Raw genomic sequence first — 19,175 nt, 5'->3', positions numbered from 1 at the left:
GCCTGATATTCAAACTGCATTGTCAATTCACAACTTAAAACACAAACGTATTCTGTGAGAAAGGCCTCTTTAGTCTTTGAACCCAAACAGATATTGTTTGCTGGAGTCATATTATTTAACGTGACCAAACGCTGCAGGGGCAAAATGACTGGACTCAGCCAACTTTGGTAGAATGTGACTTGTGCAGTTGGACTGAGCATGTAACAGTTGACAGAGCTGGAGTCACCCATTAGTGACCTTAAGCTGTTTGTGTGTTTGTGCCTGAGGAGCCAGCAGGGTAGAAATTGTGGGGGGGAATTCATTGACTGTATGTTATGGAATTTCAGTCAGGGTAAAATGACTACGGAGGTAGCCTAGTGCCTACTGAAGTGATTATAGCTGCCTATGGATTGCAACAAGGTGCAAATTACCCCCATACGAGCAATGCGCGTCCAAAACTGGGCTATACATAGGCAAAAACAATCCAGGGATAATATGAGAGCTGAAGCAAAAGACGCAACCTTGAAATGACGCCTATTGCTGAGTGGGTTGGAGACAATAAGCAGACTCATATTCAGTAAAAAGTCTTTACTCCCAATCATTTTGAACCCGAGGACATTTTCAAACATGATAATACTGCTATGATTATGGATAATATGTATCTCTCGTATTCTGTGCACAAACCCACTAATTACCCGGGAAAACAACAGCAATGAGATATCGTGAATGATGCGATTGCTTTCCTCTTTAATGGCAATTAAAATATGGCATTCTAAACCGACGACTAGAAAGAATGTGCCACATTACTGAAATGCAAAAATGCTGGACGCAAAATCTAAAGTGGGGAGACCGAGAATAAGAGATGAGTCCACAGCTGTGTGTGATTAAAAAATAGCGATTGCCTATCATCAGTAGTTCTCTCTCTCTCTCTGTCTCTGTAGCCCGGTGAGAGACAGAGAAAGCGTGTGTGTGTGTGTGTGTGTGTGTGTGTGTGTGTGTGTGTGTGTGTGTGTGTTGTGTGTGTGTGTGTGTGTGTGTGTGTGTGTGTGTGTGTGTGTGTGTGTGTGTGTGTGTGGGTGTGTGTGTGTGTGTGTGGGTGAAGCAGGTGGGAGGGTATAGAGGAATAACAAGTGCATCTGTTCGGAGAGCGGAGGGAGGCGGTGAAGGAGATGGAGTCCATGGGAGGACAGAGGGAAGAGCTGTGAGCCGGCGAGGAACCCCCGAGGCCCACGCGAAGCGGCGACTCACAAGAGTCCCTAAAAGCATAATGAATCACCCGGCTGGCACGGCGGGGGTGGATGACAAGTCCAATCACGGTAACATGCCTTGCTTTGCCTGTTACTGCCCCCCCCCCAAAAAAATATGACGTCATGACAAACTGTCACTAGTCTTAGGATAAAAGTTTCTTCCCCACGAGCCTCGGATCGGCTGCGGTGAGTCATCGGGAACAGATGTCACTGGATTGTTCGGGGTCAGGAAGCCATTGTCAGAGCTCACCATTACCGCTAACCAACGGCACCGCACTCACACGGGGGCCCACTGCGATTTGTCAAGGAGCATGTGGGTGAAGTCGTGGGCGTGCTGCTCATTCTGATGTCGGTGTGTACGGGCGAGCGCGTGCGCGTAATGGAGGCACAAGTGCTGAATGCATCATTTGCAATATGACATTGTGCCTGGCTGTTTGTAAACATTAGCCTGTCCTCGAGCCTTTCCACAGCGACAATGCATCACTAAGCTGGGTTGAGTCAGGAACATTAGTCTCCTCAGCCAGCAGCAGGTATCCTACTGCAGCACAGAGTGTGGGAGAGAGAGAGAGAGAGAGAGAGAGAGACAGCACATAACACACACTCAGTCATGTGACATTTCTTACCCCCGGAAGGTGCCGATTGGTGCAGCTGGTTGTTAACGTTACTTGTCGGCAGAGGGTCTGTGGCGCTCGTACTCAGCGCATTTCCTCGTCAAACTCAGACGCTGAAAAAAAAGTTGCTTGTCCCAAAGAAATAACACTCGTTTGACGACTTATTTCACGGAATGTAATAATGTTATCTATCGCATCCAATCTGTTGCTCTTTGAACAACTTGGGATATTTATCGGCGAGATGTTTGGCCAGGCTGGACGTGATTGGCTCCCTTCGCCTGCAGCTTTGAAACATCGTTTACAGATGCAGACGGGCTACAGTATGTTGTGTCGTGTCAGCAACGTAACGGGGGGAGGGGGCTGGGAGGATTACACCTAAAGAGAAGCACCCATATTTCATGTAAGGCATCATGGCAGCTTGGAATAAGGTGGATAGAACGAGTTTTAAGGCTGCAACCAAGCCACCCCGTGACCTACTGAACCGTGAGTGACCATAAAACATTTCACTTGAAGAGTTGGAGCAAAAAATAAAAAATAAAGACGGGGAAAGAATATTGAAATTTTGTTTTTTTCCCGGATGTTATTTTTTTTATTTCTGCTCCAACTGAAATGTTTTGTGGTCACACATGATTCAGTAGGTCACGGGTTGGCTTGGTTCCAGCCTTAAAACTCGTCATATAAGGATTTTTCGAAATGTCTATGGAGAAAATGAATAGGAAACTCACTTCCGGGGCAAAGGATGTCACGTGACTGTTCAGCTCTATATCTACATCTCTCAGAGCGGAAATGTCATTTTACGTGTGCTAGAACATTTTACATGTGCTAGAAGGGCAGTGGTACTGCCCTTCTAGCACATGTTCCAGCGCACACACACACACACACACACTCACCGTGCAGTAGCCAGTAGGAGATGTGAACCGGCGTGAATCAATATGTCACACCACGAGAGATTTTCACGGGCCGATGGAGCCTTTTCTTATTTGGTTCTGCGATCGTGGGAATGAAGCTTCTGAGCCCGCAGCCAAAAAGGAGGAGGACGTATCGGTTTCTGAGTGGGCGAGATCATCCCGCACGCCGCTTTGAAGAGTGAAGAAGCGATACCCTGGCACTCGGTGGGACGTCCTGACTCGATGTCGGTGTAACCCCGCTGGGTTTGTGTGTGCCCATCTCATTTGATTTGCTCTACGGTGAAAAATGGTGGGCTAGAGGGATTGGTATAAAATCTGTTTATATGGATTTTGTCTGCGTCTGAATTTCTCACTGCATTCACTCTCTTTGTGGTATATTCACTTGATTGAAAGGATTCAACTTGCTCTGTCACATAAGAAATGTTGACTGGTGACTGGATATGATGAACATTTGGTATTTTGTCCACTCCCCTATTGGCAACATGTCAGATGGAATGCCAGCAAGTTAGGCTGGCCTTTTAACCCGTCCAGGCAAGACTCCCATATCGTCTCATCTCCGTAATTGACAACTTCCAAATAGGAAAGGCCAGAGGTGCAAATGAGAGAGTCATGGGCTGGCAAGGAGGAAGTTGGATATTTATGACCCAAGCCGTCTCCCTGACCGTCCCTGCTGGAAAGAGCAGCAGGGGAGGAAGAAAAATAAACGTGTGTACAGGAAAGGACGAGCGGTCCGGCTCTGGAAATGAGTGCGGGCGAAAAGGGAAGGGAGGAGGTGACCGTCACAAAGACGACAGGCCTGCTAGCCATGACGTCACTCCTTTTGACACCAGGCATCTCAGTTACAGTCATGAGAGCGTCCGAATGCCAACACAAGTCTCACATGCAAGCGTGGACATACACCTGTTGGCTTGCTCTATATTATGTTCACACGTGCCACACGGTAAACTTATGCTCATATCGGTCAAGTATTAACTCGTTTAGATTAGACGTTTGGGGCTTGAGTAGTCTTGCTTGCCAGACTATCTCCACACTTTGTTTTGCGCTGTACCAGCGCAGGAGAGAGTCTGGCTCAACTCATTCTCATTCTGGTCTAGCAGGGAAAAAATGCACTGTTATTTTTACAACCATCCACCAAAAGTACCAAGCAGGCCTGCTTTATTGAACAATCCAAATCTTTGTCAAAACCTGCCATTTTCAGGGTGTTGGTATGTATGTTTCTGTGTTTGTATAGAGCAGCTGAACATTCATGTGACATTTCTTGCCCCGGAAGAAAGTTTCCCATTCATTTCTCCATAGACATTTAGATAAATCCTTATATAACGAGTTTTAAGGCTGGAACCAAGCCACCCCGTGACCTACTGAATCGTGAGTGACCACAAAACATTTCACTTGGAGCAAAAACAAAAAATAAAGACGGGGGGTGGGGAAAATCAAAAATTTGTTTTTTCCCCCAATGTTATTTTCTATTTTTGCTCAACTGAAATGTTTTATGGTCACTCATGATTCAGTAGGTCAGGGGTTGGCTTGGGTCCAGCCTTAAAACTCGTTATATAAGGATTTTCCAAAATGTCTAAGGAGAAAATGAATAGGAAACTCACTTGCGGGCCTGGAAACGTTACGGAAAGTCACGTGACTGTTGAGCTCTATACAAGCTGCTCTAAACCAATTGGCCCTTGTGAGATGAATACAGTTGTTTGAAGTTGAAGTTGAAACGGTCAGAGCCAATGGCAGAGCTTATATCAGCAACCTGCCTGCGATGAGTCAGACTAGGGCTGAGTGCTTCTTTTGCATGCTCTGTTGATTCTCTTAATCCTGCTTTACATGGTGGGAGAGTGAGTGGGCGTGATGTAGGATGAATCGATTTGTTAGACAAACTCGTCTTGCATGATAAGATGCTCATAAAGATGAAACCATGGCAGAAGTCTCACTTTGCACTGCTGCTACTGCATCAAGTAGAGTAGAACATCTCCACTGCTGCTACTGCATCAAGAAGAATAGAACATCTCCACTGCTGCTACTGCATCAAGAAGAGTAGAACATCTCCACTGCTGCCACAGCATCAAGTAGAGTAGAACATCTCCACTGCTGCTACTGCATCAAGAAGAGTAGAACATCTCCACTGCTGCTACTGCATCAAGAAGAGTAGAACATCTCCACTGCTGCTACTGCATCAAGAAGAGTAGAACATCTCCACTGCTCCTACAGCATCAAGAAGAGTAGAACATCTCCACTGCTCCTACAGCATCAAGAAGAGTAGAACATCTCCACTGCTCCTACAGCATCAAGAAGAGTAGAACATCTCCACTGCTCCTACAGCATCAAGAAGAGTAGAACATCTCCACTGCTCCTACAGCATCAAGAAGAGTAGAACATCTCCACTGCTGCTACTGCATCAAGAAGAGTAGAACATCTCCACTGCTGCTACTAAATCCCCACGAGAACATCTCACAGTACTAATGCATCATACACGCCAGATGGGGGCGATTTCAACATTGGCTACCTCTGCACATAGTAGTCCCAGTCTGTCTCCAGCTGTTAAAAGTGACTGACCTTCTACGCAATGATAGCAGCCTTGCCCCGCTGTAATGAGGAATCAAGATGTGCGTGATGTTTTATGATGATTAATGGACTGTTGGGTCACTGTTGCAGGGCTAGCAGGAAGGTGCAATGCACGTTATCTAATGTCTCTGTCTTTCTATCTTTCTGTCATCTCTCTCTATCTATTCAGTCCCTATCAGCCTATCAGACTCTTGATCAATCAATCTGCCAATCAGATCAAGACGTCTCCTCCTCTGTGTGTGTGTGTGATGGCAGGGGTGAAGCGACTGTCTGGAGACTGGAGAGACAGCCTCATCATTTGGATGCTGGATGCTGGAGGGCCTGTCTGCCAGTCACCAGTAGGCTACTACCAGTGACAGGCAGGACACTGTGGGTGGTAAGTAGGACAGATTGGCCTCCCACTGCCTACTGGCTCGTCAGGAAGGGGCGGGGCAAAGGGGAAAGATGAGAAAAAAGCTTATATATACCCCTTTATATACTATATTATATCTATATTAATAGATATCCCTTTTCCACCAAGACAGTTGAGTCGGTTCGGAGCTTTTCACGGGGGCCATTTTGTGTCGAAAAGGCAGGGTAAACACAGGTGCAAGCAAAACACTAATGAGGGTTTCCAACTTGGAACACTCATGGAAATGTAACTTTAAATTTGTGTGAGTTTAGGGATCCTTGACGTGAAAACGTTTGAGAGCCACTCGTCTAGAATAAAAAACTGCTTTTACGTCAGGGGCTGGGGGCGGGATTATTGTGACCAACCAAAACCAACCAGACCAAGAACTTCTCGAACTTACATGTAATCGCCACCCATAGCAATCACAATGAGCAGCACAATGCGTTGGACCAGTCGCGTTTGTACGCCAATGAAGGCTCGCAAAGCCAGGAGCAACACTTGTAAAGAGACGGAGTCCGCCATTTTGCTTGTGCTTGAAGTTGGCGCTAATGCTGCTGGGAAGGCGGAGACGTATAACAGACGTATACAGTGACGTAATGACGTGGCTCTCTAGCCAGTTCTAGGCCGTGGAAAAGCAAACCAGTTCTTAGAAGGTTTGCAAATTGAACCGACTGCGAACCAGCACCAACACTAAGTTCCAGTTGGTGGATCTGGGGTAACACCCCAAACACACCAGAAACGTATCCGACACTGAAGCAACGCATCGTGGTGGCAGTTTCATTTCGGCGTCCTTGTTAACAGGGAAGACCGATCACACCGGCCGTGTCGCCTCGCCTCGAGACCCTGCAGCGAGAGTTTCGGCGTCTGGTCTATGCAACCAGACATGAAGTCAATACAAGTTGGCAAGTTGGCAAAACAGAGCGAGGAGCGGAGCAAAACAGAGTGCTTCTGGTGTGAATGGCAAGGCTCCTGCACGACGCTTCTGTGACGCGTTGCTTCGGAGATGCTTCTGGTGTGCCCCAGCCAGATCAGAGGATGGGGACTCTCATCTTTTCAGCTGAATGCTCCCTGTGGATGGGAGGGGTTTGGAAGGATATAAGGGAGCCAGGTGTCGGGGGCGGGATGTCAAGACACATCAAATGGGAGAGGATTCAGAGAGAGAGAATTAGAAACGGGAAGAGTAAAGAAAGAAATGGTGACATAGATGCGTGATAGAGGCGGTCGCAGAGTGTTGAAGGAACAGAGCGCACAGTATGGGCCTGCATCTACTGGGACCAGCCCAAAAATACACCAGCTCCCCCCCTGGGGGGAGCAGATAATCCTGTTTCACTGGAACAGGCAGGGCTGGGAGTGCAGCTCAGAGACCCTGTGGAAACTAGTGATCCCACACAGCGAGCGAAAGTGTGCGAGAGAAAGAGCGAGAGTGTGAGAGAGAGTAGTAGACAAAAACAGAGAAAGGGCGATACAAGATTGTCAGATTACTTGAAATGTGTATGTTGTGTGCGCGCGTGCATGCGTGCGTCCAGGAATACAAACACACGCGCGCACACAAGATACACATTTCAAGTAACACACACACACAGACACACAGACACACAGACACACACACACACACACACACACACACACACACACACACACACACACACACACACACACACACACACACACACACACACACACACACACACACACACACACACACACTAAGGCAGAGGTCATCAGTCCATTGTGGGCAGCAATCCTAACAATATTTCTCAGCTTCTCAAGTTTCAGAACAGCATGCATTGTCCCTGCCCCCCCCCCTCCAGTGGTCACTCACCCTCCATGGGAGTGTTGCTGTCTGGCCGGTTTGCGAAAACCACATCCACATATTCCAGCTGCATCCTCTGGAGGGAGCCCCTTAAACCTGGGGTATGGGGTGGTGAAGAGATAGGGAGGAAGTAGATGAGAAAGAGTGAGGCTGATTACAATATATAAAGGAAATAACCACTTATTAAGATTAATCTCAACTCATTAATATTTGTAGTGTTGAAGTAGAAGCACATGGGTCAGCATCTATGCCATCCATGGTATGTATTTATAATTTTCCATCGTAGTCCACATCCGACTAGAGCAGCGGTTCTCAAACTTTTTTGGCTTCAGCACTCCATTTCCCTGATTTCTGAATCCAAGTACCCCATTTACCCGACATTTTGCTTAGAAAACTGCGAGAGAAAACTATAGCTATTGGATGCAATGAATCAATGATAACCCACCTTTTTAAGAATATAAGATTACAAAATAAGGAATGGAGCGAAAGAGTTGCAATTAGTGCCTCCTGAGCAGATTTACCTTAACGTTTCATTTATTTTCATAATTATCTTAAGTACCCCCTGTAGTACCTCCACGTACCCCTAGGGGTACACGTACCCAAGTTTGGGAACCAGTGGACTAGAGCATCAGTCATCCCCTCATATACATGTTTGTGCAAATACCAGTGGACCAAGGGGACTTGTTACACTATAATTCAGACATATGGTTTACAGTAGCATCCTAAGTCAAACAAAAAGTATCCCTTGCCATCTTGGGACATGGACACAAAAACCTGAATCTACTGAGTCACCTTGCAAGTGCAAATTTGCTTACATACAGTAGGAGCAGAATTGGAGACAGCAGACAGTGTCTCAAACTCTATGTGCAGTAAGCAATTTTGCCTCCATTTTGTACTCGAGCCATGGCATCAAGTAGATGGAAAAATAAGGAGGATTTTTGCGAGTGAATTTAAAGTCGGCATGTTTCGCAGCCTTCCTACAGTGACAGTCGGTCCCATGTGCCTCAAGTCTAGCCAGATCCATCCTCCCTGCCACCATCTTTGATCTCGCCTGCGTGTGAATCTGGGTTGCCAGGCTGCCTGGTAGTTGTTGTGCATTGTTAGTGGGACTACAAGTCTGATTTACACACTGTTAAACATTGCCTTTGTGTGCCGTGTTAAACATATTGCAGCTTTCAGCACCTCCAACCATCTAATGGCTCAGGTGATCACACTCTGTGATCATCACAGATATGCAGGACACTACAGTCCAAGCCTTCCAAACTTTATTTGTGGAAGAGCAGAAGGCATCGTAAAAACTGTCTCCTCTAACCTACATTAGTCTAAGTGTATACGGTACAGGCACCGAGCACTTTATTAGGAGCACCATAATAGTGGGTAGGTATCAGCTTTCAGCTCAATGTCGACCGGCTACCAAAGTGCCAACCGTCCGCCTCAAGGTCCGACGTGTTGTGCATTCTGAGATGTTTTTCTGCTCACCACAGTTGTAAAGAGGTTATCTGAGTTACTGGAGCCTTTCTGTCAGCTCCAACCAGTCTGACTCTCCTCCTCTGACCTCTCTCAGCAACAAGGAGTTTCCGTCCGCAGAAGAACTCATTGGATGCCTTTCCCCCCCCCCGGCACCATTCTGTGTAAACTCTAGATACTGTTGTGTGTGAAAATACCAGGAGATCAGCAGTTTAAGAAATATTCAAACCAGCTGGTCTGGCACCAACAACCATGCCACGGTCAAAGTCACTGAGATCCTCCATTGCTTGATGTGAACAATAACTGAAGCTGCTGACCTGTATCTGCATGATCTTATGCACTGCAGTGCTGCAACGTGATTGGCTGAATTGATAAGTGCAAGAATAAGCAAGTGTACATTTGTCCCTAATAAAGTGCTTGGTAAGTGTATATTTACCAGCTGCGACAGCGTCAGCTGGTATTGTTTTCATCTCATGAGTCTGTGTCTGTGTGTGTGTGTGTGTGTGTGTGTGTGTGTGTGTGTGTGTGTGTGTGTGTGTGTGTGTGTGTGTGTGTGTGTGTGTGTGTGTGTGTGTGTGTGTGTGTGTGTGTGTGTGTGTGTGTATGTGTATGTGTGTGTGTGTTTATATGCGTGTGGACAGATTTGGTCAGCGCGATAGCATAAAAACCATGCAGGATGCAGTCACCAAACTTTACAGGTGACATAAAAATATAAAATATAAAATGTGCCCCCCCCCACAAACACACATACACACACACACACATACAGACACACACGATTTTACGAACACGACAGCATCAAAACCATGCAAGATGCAGTCACAAAACTTTACAGGTGTGTAGTTGACATAAAAATGAAAAAGAGAAGGTCGAGTTCTAAAACGGGTCTGATCTGGGCAAGCACCCCCCCCCCCCCCCACACACACACACACACACACACACACACACACACACACACACACACACACACATACACACACACACACACTTTACACCCCTAGCTCACATTCATTTAAAGTGGCGGCCGTCGCGGCTGAAGTGATCCCATCACAAGATGGCCTCTAGTTTCATATGTATTCGTCAGTCCTTTGATTTAGTCTCTGTTTCAATAAAATACTTTTCCCCCCTGAAAAACAGCAACTGAGCTATTTCATAAAAAAGAAAAAAAAAGAGTAAAGTGGGAAAGGTTATGTTTTAAATTATAGATTGCTCGTCCAATAATTTTCCAACAGCCTTGATCTACTTTAATGAAAAAGGTTGGCCTGTTTATTGTTGATAAGAAATTCAATACAGAGTCCTCTGCATTGGGCAGATTAGAAAGTTTGTCTTCTTTGTTGAGGCTTAAACCAGTCTTAAATGCCCCTGGCTACTGCTTAGCAGATCAGAATATTTAATTTTGAAAATTTGCAAAACACCCGAGCATTTGCACAAACCTTTATCAAGGCCGTAGCAATGAACATTCTTTTGAAAAATGTTGGGAGGAAGCAAACAACTCTCAGCAGGGAAGATGATAAGGGGGCGTCAGGAAAAGGTCACTCATCTCCTTTTCTCTTGCTCAGCTTTCAGAATTCAAAGCAAGTGAAAAGTGTATATTGAAGAGAGGATGTTGCTACGAGAAGGTGGCAAACAGTATTGTGTCCAAATCAGCCCCCAGTCACACACAGAGGCGAGCAGATGAAAGCTGAAAGCAGAGCATGGGAGACCATTACAAAGGAGGACAGCAGAGTACTAGAGCAACGAGGAAAAAAAGACGTTCTCCAGTAAGTATCGAGTGAGTGTGAGTGGCAGATTCGTGCCAGAGTCTTCATCATCTCCCAGTTAATCTTGGTCGAGAGTTCTGGCTCCCCCCACATCACCGTTCTCTCATCTGCACACCCGTCCTCCCAGGAACACTCATTACGTGCGTCCTAATCTAATCCAGCCTGCACCGGCGTCATCACGAGCGCTTTCCTCTGTCTTGTGGATTAGCAGAGTTTACTGGCTGGAAAGGGATTCTATTTTTGGAACCGAGAAAGACGGATGTTTGACACCAAAGCGTCTGCGATGGAGAATGCGTTTGTGCGTGTGTTGTGCCAAAGTTCCTCTGAAATGTGACAACTTGAAGTTATTTCAATGGCACTTTTCTTTTTATCAATGAATTGGAGCTTCTTTGACCTGTGGGCAATGACAACCCATTTTAGACAGTTTGAGGTGTGAACACTGTCACCCAAGTTAATTAGCGCTTCCTTCTGCTATTGATCATGACGTTTTGACACCCCATCATACCCTCTAACAACCGCTGTGCTACGCGCTCTGTCAACAAGTGGTGATGCCCACCACCAGTAGTGTCAGCAGATGTTGCATTCAGTCTGGGAAGGCCCGGTTCCAGAACATAATGACTTGGTGCATCTGAATTTAATAGGGGGGAACTAGTAGTGACAGCTCTGGCTGGCAACACTGCAGTCATGAAAAATAGTGTAGGTGTTACGGGCCTCGAGGTCCCCAACGAACAGTTGAGGTCAAGTTCTGAAAAATGGTTTCACTACATGCATGGCTACTATGGGGACCTGCATCAGACATGAATACAATTGAGCTCACTGAATCCACAAGTCTCAGCTTTCCAGTCATACCCAATTTATGCAATTCCAAGACTGTACAGGGATCCCCAGTATGCAGAAAGTAGAATAGGCTATATATATATATATATATATATATATATATATATATATATATATATATATATATATATACACACACACACACACACACACACACACACACACACACACACACACACACACACACACACACACCTACACACACACACACACACACACACACACACACACACACACACACACACACACACACACACACACACACACACACACATGTATATATATATATATATACATATATACATATATATATACATAAACACACACACACACACACACACACACACACACACACACACACACACACACACACACACAACACACACAATAAAGTAGAGCTGGTAGGCTAATCAATAAGGGTAGCCTACACGATTGAGATATGGTCAAACTTCCACTGTCTCTCCATCTCTTCCTCTCTACCACTCTCTTCCTCACTTCCTCTTCTCTTTCTCTATCTATCCCAGAGTGGACAGATTAGATGACCTTGGAAGCTGCCTCTTGTTGATGGCTTTATGCTCTGTCATCATTGCATCATGGCCAAAAGACAGGTGGTGCTTATTTTTCTTCCAGGCAGCTGACGGCAACTTGGCATGGGCAGTAGACGTGCTCCTCGGGCGCTCTCCACCTCCACACTTAGAGCAGACTAGTGGTAACGAAGGTATAAATGGCAAAATAGCAAAGTAAAAACTAGATTACTGGCTGAAAAATATACGAGACTATAGGTAGAAACTTAGTATATGGCCGCCCGGGCCCTGAAAAATGTTGTGAAGCAAACGTGTTGTACCAGGCACCATTGTGTAATTACACTTTTGTGGGTAAGTAAAGTTTGTGTAGCAGTTGGGACAAAACATGAAAACTATTGTGTCTAGGAGACCCAGGTTCAATTCCCGGCAGCGGTACTTCCGGCTTGGTCAGACGTTCCTACAGACACAATTGGTTGTGTCTCCGGTTGGGAAGCCGGTGGGCAGGGGTGGAAAGACACAAAAAAATCTACTCTAGTAGAAGTACTGTTAATTTGATGAAATTTTACTGGTTTAAAAAAAATCGACTTGAGTAAAAGTAAAAAGTAACTAATTTAAAATGTACTCAGGGGTAAAAAGTTACGTTACTTTTTATGTAAGCCGTTTTTTTTTTTTTTTTTTACTCGTGTGTGTTAACGCGTTACTACCCACAGCTGGCCACACCAGTGGTGACAGGGACACTGCACCTCTCAGCGATGCCATCTGTCCTCTGGACAGGGCAACTGGGCTTTAGCTAATTGGCATTGCCCTCCTCCCTTCACACGCACACTTCTTCAGAGGGATAGTTCGAGAGTGCAGCGCTGAATGTTAATGTGTGTGAGAGAGCTGAGTCACTGCCGCAGGTGCATTGCGCTGTGGACTGGCTGCTGAGGCGGTCCTGAAGCTGGGATTGCATTGGCCCACGGGTATGTGAGCACTGTGTCAATATAAGTTTGTGCACGAGTGAAAGTCTCTTCCCCAAAACAAATAGGAAAGGAGAGAAACCAGGCAAAACAAAACAGGAAATGGGCGTCCGGATAGTGCACCGGTACATTCGAGCCTCCATGTTGCCTCCGGCTTGGGCGGGCGTCCATACAGAAAAAATTGGCCGTGTCTGCGGGTGGGAAGTCGGCCTAACGCCGGGGGACACACCAGAAAAGTCTCCGAAAGCAGCGTGTCATGGAAGCGTAGAGTAGGAGCCTGGCCATTCACACCAGAAGTGCTCTGATTTGCTGCGCGCCTCGCTCTGTTTTGTTCGGTCACAACTTGTACTGACTTCATGTTCGGCAGCACGTGGCTTGACCCGACGGCAAAACTGCAGGACGCGAGACGGGTAGCGCGGCGACGCGCTGCGGCCGGTGTGATCGGTCGCCCCCGTTAACAAGGACGCAGAAATAAAACTGCCTCTGCGACGCAACGCTTCCGCATCGGAGACTATTCTGGTGTGTCCCCGCCATAAGGGTCTGTGTCCTCCTCTGTGTCGCTCAGAGTGCCTGTTTGGGAGGGGGGGAGGGAACTGGAGGGAATAGCATGATGCTCCCAGGCGCTACATCCTGCCAGTGAAACTCCTCGTATGCTCCAATACATGTCCTCAACCCGAGGCTCTAGAGCCACATGCGGCTCCTTTATGGGTAGTTGTGGCTCTTTTAAGTCCTACTTTAAATAAATAAATAAAAATGTAAAAATAAAACAAAGGGAGGAAAGGGACTTTTTGGAGCTCTTGCAACAATCTTTTGGTGTCAATGTGCCCCCTGAGTAGGGCAAGGTTTGGTACCACTGGAGGAAGCATGTGCTACAATTCTCCCAGATCAGCAGGGGGTTGGGGCAACGACCGGGACAGCCTAATGGCCAAGTACAATTGAGCCCTTTTCCCACATGCGTACCGGAAAATTACCTGTAAGTCAATATCGGACATTTCCCTTCACACTTCGGCTCGCGCATGTGGGAATCTATCAGCGAATTTTCCTGTATGTTGGGGGGGCGGGGGGAGGGGGGAGCTTATTTGGGGGGTCGGCAAAACTCGAAATAAGTTCGCTTGTCAGTTGTCACACAATAAATCACACTCGTTTCACTTAAGAGCAGCGTCAAGCCGCCAGCGTAATCAACACAGCCGATTTCCCCCTCCCCTCTCTGCTCGAGAGCAGCAGCCACGGACAGACACAGCTAATGACACAGCAAATGCACAAGCGAAATCCGTGGAAGTAGTTTGCTTTGATGTGCGCAAATGATTAGTTGATGCACTTTGAAGAAGTTGGGATCCGTGTCTGAGAGAAATAGTTGCTGGTTCGATGTTTATCCGTTCACCTGCGTTGCGTTGAAGCACTTTTTACAGACTGGCTTTGTTTGATGTGTCCGGGGTTGCCTTCGGAAATCAGCAAGCTGACATACTGCTCTTATTAGGCTATCACAAGATCATTTCGCCAGTTTGCTTTAATGTGCGCGAATGATTAGATTATGCCCGCTGGAACATTAAGCAACGTGTGTAGGCTACTCCTCGCCCATGATTGAAGGACCGCTGTCGCGGAAAATGACTGGAACCGTTTCCACTTGCGTCTCCTTAAGAGCATACCGGTCTTCTGACTGGGTCGAAACTGGTGAAATGTCGGGGATGACGGGGTCGCGCTTATACCGGCACGGCGCCTTTCTCACATGCAGGCATTAGACCACGTACCGGTCATTTTGCGGTACAAAGCGCATGTGGGAAAAGGGCTCTTGGGAGAAAAAGGGGTGGTGGGGGAGGGGGGGGAGCAAGAAAAGAGGAGAGAAAAGGGAATTAGAGGATAGGAGATGGGAGAAAAGTGAAGAGAGAAGGAGAGGAGAGGGAGAGGGGAGGAGGAGAGGAGTGGAGAAAAGTGAAGAGAGAAGGAGAGGAGAGGGAGAGGGGAGGAGGAGAGGGAGTGGAGAAAAGTGGAGAGGAGAAGAGGGGAGATAGACAAAGTCTGTTGTTTCTTAGACGGCATCATAGAAAGAAACTCTAAAGGTATAAGAAGCAACAAGAGAAATTGAATGTGCTGAGTGCTGTACTCCAGACATCTCCGTTTGAGGTGTTTTCTTATGTTCAGCTGTGTGTACATGCTGAGAAAAACCACAGAGGTGGAAGAGAGGGAGGGCGGGGAGGCGGAGAGTTCAAAGAGAGAGATTAGAGGAGTGATGGTGGTGATGTGAAGGACAGAGCAGAGCACAGGGGAGGAAATAAACCTGTTACCTTCAATGATGTGTTTCCTGTTGAGCCCTCTCTCCGTCTCTGCTCTGCAACACGAGGGAAAACATGTCAGCACAGGGTCAACACACACGCGCACACGCACGCACACACGCACGCACACACACACAGAGACGCACGCACACGCACACACACACACACACACACACACACACACACACACACACACACACACACACACACACACACACACACACACACACCCATTCCCACAGACAAACTGAAACAGATCATTAGGCATTGCGCACAGGAGTGAGCCTGCAGCTATACAGAACACACTGTGCTGACTGTGGGCAAACAGGCTCTTCAGTGTGTGCTATTCACCAGCGATCTGTCAATAGCCCCCAGCAATCTGTCAGTAGCCCTCCAAGATCTGTCAGTTGTAGCCCTCGACGTTCTGCGGGTAGCCCCAACCTACATTTTCTCAGCCACTTTCTGATGTACCCCATCTCTCTGCGTTCCCCTTCCTCCACTTCCTGCCCCCTCTCTCCTTCTGCCCAGCTGTTCCCCAGTTTGTCTCCTCCTTGCCTCATTTGACACTCTGGTTCTGCCCCCATCCTGCTATCTCCCTGCCTGCTTTGGGGTACTGGATATAACAAAGACAAAGAGGAAGTAGCGTGGGGGCTAAGCCGTGCTGGTCCTCCTCGGTACCATTATGTCCTCCTGCCTTCTGTGTAAGTGTGCAACGGAGAGAGACAAAGACAGCGAGAGACAGAGAGTGAGAGGAGAAAGTTTAAGTGTGCGAATATCATCCGTCTGTGTGGCGAGATGCCCAGCGAGCCTCTCAGGCCTCTGTCAGCTTGCTCAGCTGGTGGTTAAAGCACGTCTTTTTCGCTGAATCCACCCCGGGCGTGGAGATAGATGTGGTACCGTGGTGATAATATGGGCCGCTCAGGATGGGCTGAGATTAAATTGACACAATCCCGCCCGGGCCCTGTACACCGCCGATCTGCACCGGAACAAAATGACTCCACCGTCACACGAGAGGAATGCGAATGCACTGATGTACATCTCCAGCTTCCCCCAGTAGCAGCCTCAAGGCGAAGGCAATGTGACTAACGCAGACCGAGAGCAGCACGTGAGAGTAGAACAAGCGACAAGTCCTGGCAGCAAGGCTGAGGAAGGGTATACTATGAGGGCAGTGAGGGTGGGGTGGTGGGCCATGGGGGGTACTGATCTTGTGAGTGCCCCCCACTCCCTCCAGATTGAGGCTGTGGGTTTCCGAGGATTTATCCCATTTCCTGGTTTATGGCTGGAGGTGAAAGTTGAATGTGTGCTGTGTGTTAGTGACATGCCCCCGAACATCTGAGGAGGAAGACGTGCACGCGCATAATGCTGAATGGAATGGTACACTACACACATGCACGCACGCATGCACACATGCGCGCGCGCACGCACGCACGCACACACACACACACACACACACACACACACACACACACACACACACACACACACACACACGCACATAGTACTCTGTCTGTTTGTCTCTCTCTCTCTCTCACACCACACACACACACACACACACACACACACACACACACACACACACACACACACACACACACACACACACACACACACACACACACACACACACAGAAATACACAGAAATACACACACACACACACACACACACACACACACACACACACACACACACACACACACACACACATGCACTTACTTTCCGCCCCAGTAGAGCTTTGTGGTGATCACCAGGCTGGATCTCCTGAGGGAAGGCAGACACATCAAAAGGCCATGAAAAGAAACAGAACTTTTCTGAGAACAGTGTGTGTTTGTGTCGATCCGCATGTGTGCACGCGTGTGTGTGTGTCTGTGCTGTGTGTGTGTGCACATGCAAGCGCATCTACATGTATTTTATGTTATTCATTTTAAAGACGGAAATGTCCTCCAGCGACCTTATGCCAACATCGAGCCGTTTGATGGGCACTAAAGGCCTTTACATACTTCCGCGTCAACGCCCTCGCCGAATGCGCCGAGGGGTGCGCCGCGGCCGGCGAGCCTGCCGGCGCAGACTGCGTGCAGCTCCTCGGAAATGTGACTCGACACAGCGGACGCGAACAGCGCGAGTATAATATATATAGGGAGATAACAGGAGAGAGTGAATGAAAGCTATTACCAAGTATATGCACTACTACATTCTCTGCTTGGACTAACTTCTAGTCATTGAAATCCTAGTGAAGTCACAAAATGTACTCATTTTGCTGGGGACTCCCCAGTGACCCCTCATCAACCTGATGTTGGAGTGTATAGGACTAGCTGACGCCGGCAAGGCTCCAACTCGAGGCTCAGGCACAAGTATGTTTTCCACTTCACGACACAGGAGCTTTACTCACTTTTCAGACACGCAGCTTATCCAGTATGAGGAATCACATAGGGACCAACTTTTTCACTCTAACAAGATAACTCTGACAATAGTCTGCTTGAACGATTAATAATTTAAACAGCTCCACAGTTGACGTTGAAGTGGAGGCAGGCAGAGAGCTGCCATGAACTGCTGATAAGTGTGATACACGCACATAACGGAGTCTGTGATGGAAGTGCAGCGTGGCGCTGCGTGCAGTACACAGTAGATATATCAGATCAATATCTGCCATAGTGAAGGCTGCCCACAAGCCCAGCATACTGCAGCTGGGAGATTAGTTAACTTTCCTCTTATCGCCATGGTTACAGCTGCATATAATGGAGTGGTACCATGGATGGATTAGCACTCATAACCTCAGGCTAAAATCGATGAGATGGGTACCGTGATAACTCCATCTTCTCCACACAACACAGCAAGTGCATCGCACGCTCGTGCACACACTCATGCACGCACACACACACGCGCACGCACACGCACACACGCACGCGCACACACACACACACACACACACACACACACACACACGCACACACACACACACACACACACACACTAAAGGAACACATTTAGAAGCTCCGGCCAAACTTTACCTCCAGCACTTTTTCTTGATAATATTTCCCAGGAGTATCTCTGCTCTGTAAAAACAAATCAAAAACAAAACACATGAGATTAGATCTCAAGGCTGTCATTGGCCTGATTAAAAATCTGAATGCGCAAAAGATAAAGAACTAATTCCTGTCATGTTGTGCGCTTCAATTTCACTGGAAACCTGGAGATTAATATTCATCGCGACACAGCCGCGGCATGTCCCCCATTATTCAACAAGACAAGCGGGTCTATAAAGTCGGATTGAGCTGCGGGCAAAAATGGGGAGACTCCAGGGATGAATAAGATTATGTAAATGGCAGCGGAATCATGACTACAATTCATTTTTGGAGTCGTCAGGTGAATTCACTCGGGTTCGGGGCTAAACCTTGTTAGCATTTTGTGTGCCTGTGAGAGCGGAGCAGAACGATGCGGCTCGGAGCTTTAGACAGATAACAGAGCGGAGACGTCACTCACTTCCCCCCGGAGTAGACCTCGGCCGTGTCGAAGAGGTTGACCCCGCTCTCGTAGGCGATGGTCATCAGCTGCTCTGCCACCTGACACGGACACAGACACATTTCTACAGACTGTACAGTAGCCTCAGTTCAGACAGGACGGGCCTGGAGAGACCCAGGAGAGGCTGAAGGGGAGTGAATCAGTTTGCAGCTGAGATACACATGATCAGGGCCGTGGCCGAGATGGGTCACATGTGTGATTTACACTCATTCGTGCTCCTAATAGAGCAGCACTACATAGGGAAATACAAATGGGAATGGGAATAGCGATCCATTCTGGCAACAGCCCAGGAATCTGCGCTGTTGCCGTAGAGATTAAAGTTGCTTACAGCT

General features: G+C 47.5%; 1 protein-coding gene across 1 annotated transcript in view; it reads right to left on the bottom strand.

Moving 5' to 3' along the window:
• The window catches only part of kcnab1b (potassium voltage-gated channel subfamily A regulatory beta subunit 1b), a gene marked incomplete at both ends in the record, with an annotated part of 49,066 nt that overhangs the window by 2,722 nt on the left and 27,169 nt on the right, over nucleotides 1–19,175 (bottom strand). Inside the window, 5 exons of the mRNA XM_083658911.1 lie at nucleotides 7,518–7,604; nucleotides 15,338–15,381; nucleotides 17,041–17,085; nucleotides 18,333–18,377; nucleotides 18,805–18,884. Of these exons, the coding sequence (XP_083515037.1) occupies nucleotides 7,518–7,604; nucleotides 15,338–15,381; nucleotides 17,041–17,085; nucleotides 18,333–18,377; nucleotides 18,805–18,884 (301 nt within the window). The remainder of the gene's footprint in view (nucleotides 1–7,517; nucleotides 7,605–15,337; nucleotides 15,382–17,040; nucleotides 17,086–18,332; nucleotides 18,378–18,804; nucleotides 18,885–19,175) is intronic.

Source organism: Poromitra crassiceps (assembly GCF_964638095.1).
Source record: "Poromitra crassiceps genome assembly, chromosome: 23".
NCBI classification, from domain to species: Eukaryota; Metazoa; Chordata; class Actinopteri; order Beryciformes; family Melamphaidae; genus Poromitra; species Poromitra crassiceps.
The sequence above is the reverse complement of the archived record's forward strand: the minus strand, read 5'-3'. Positions and strand labels throughout refer to the sequence as shown.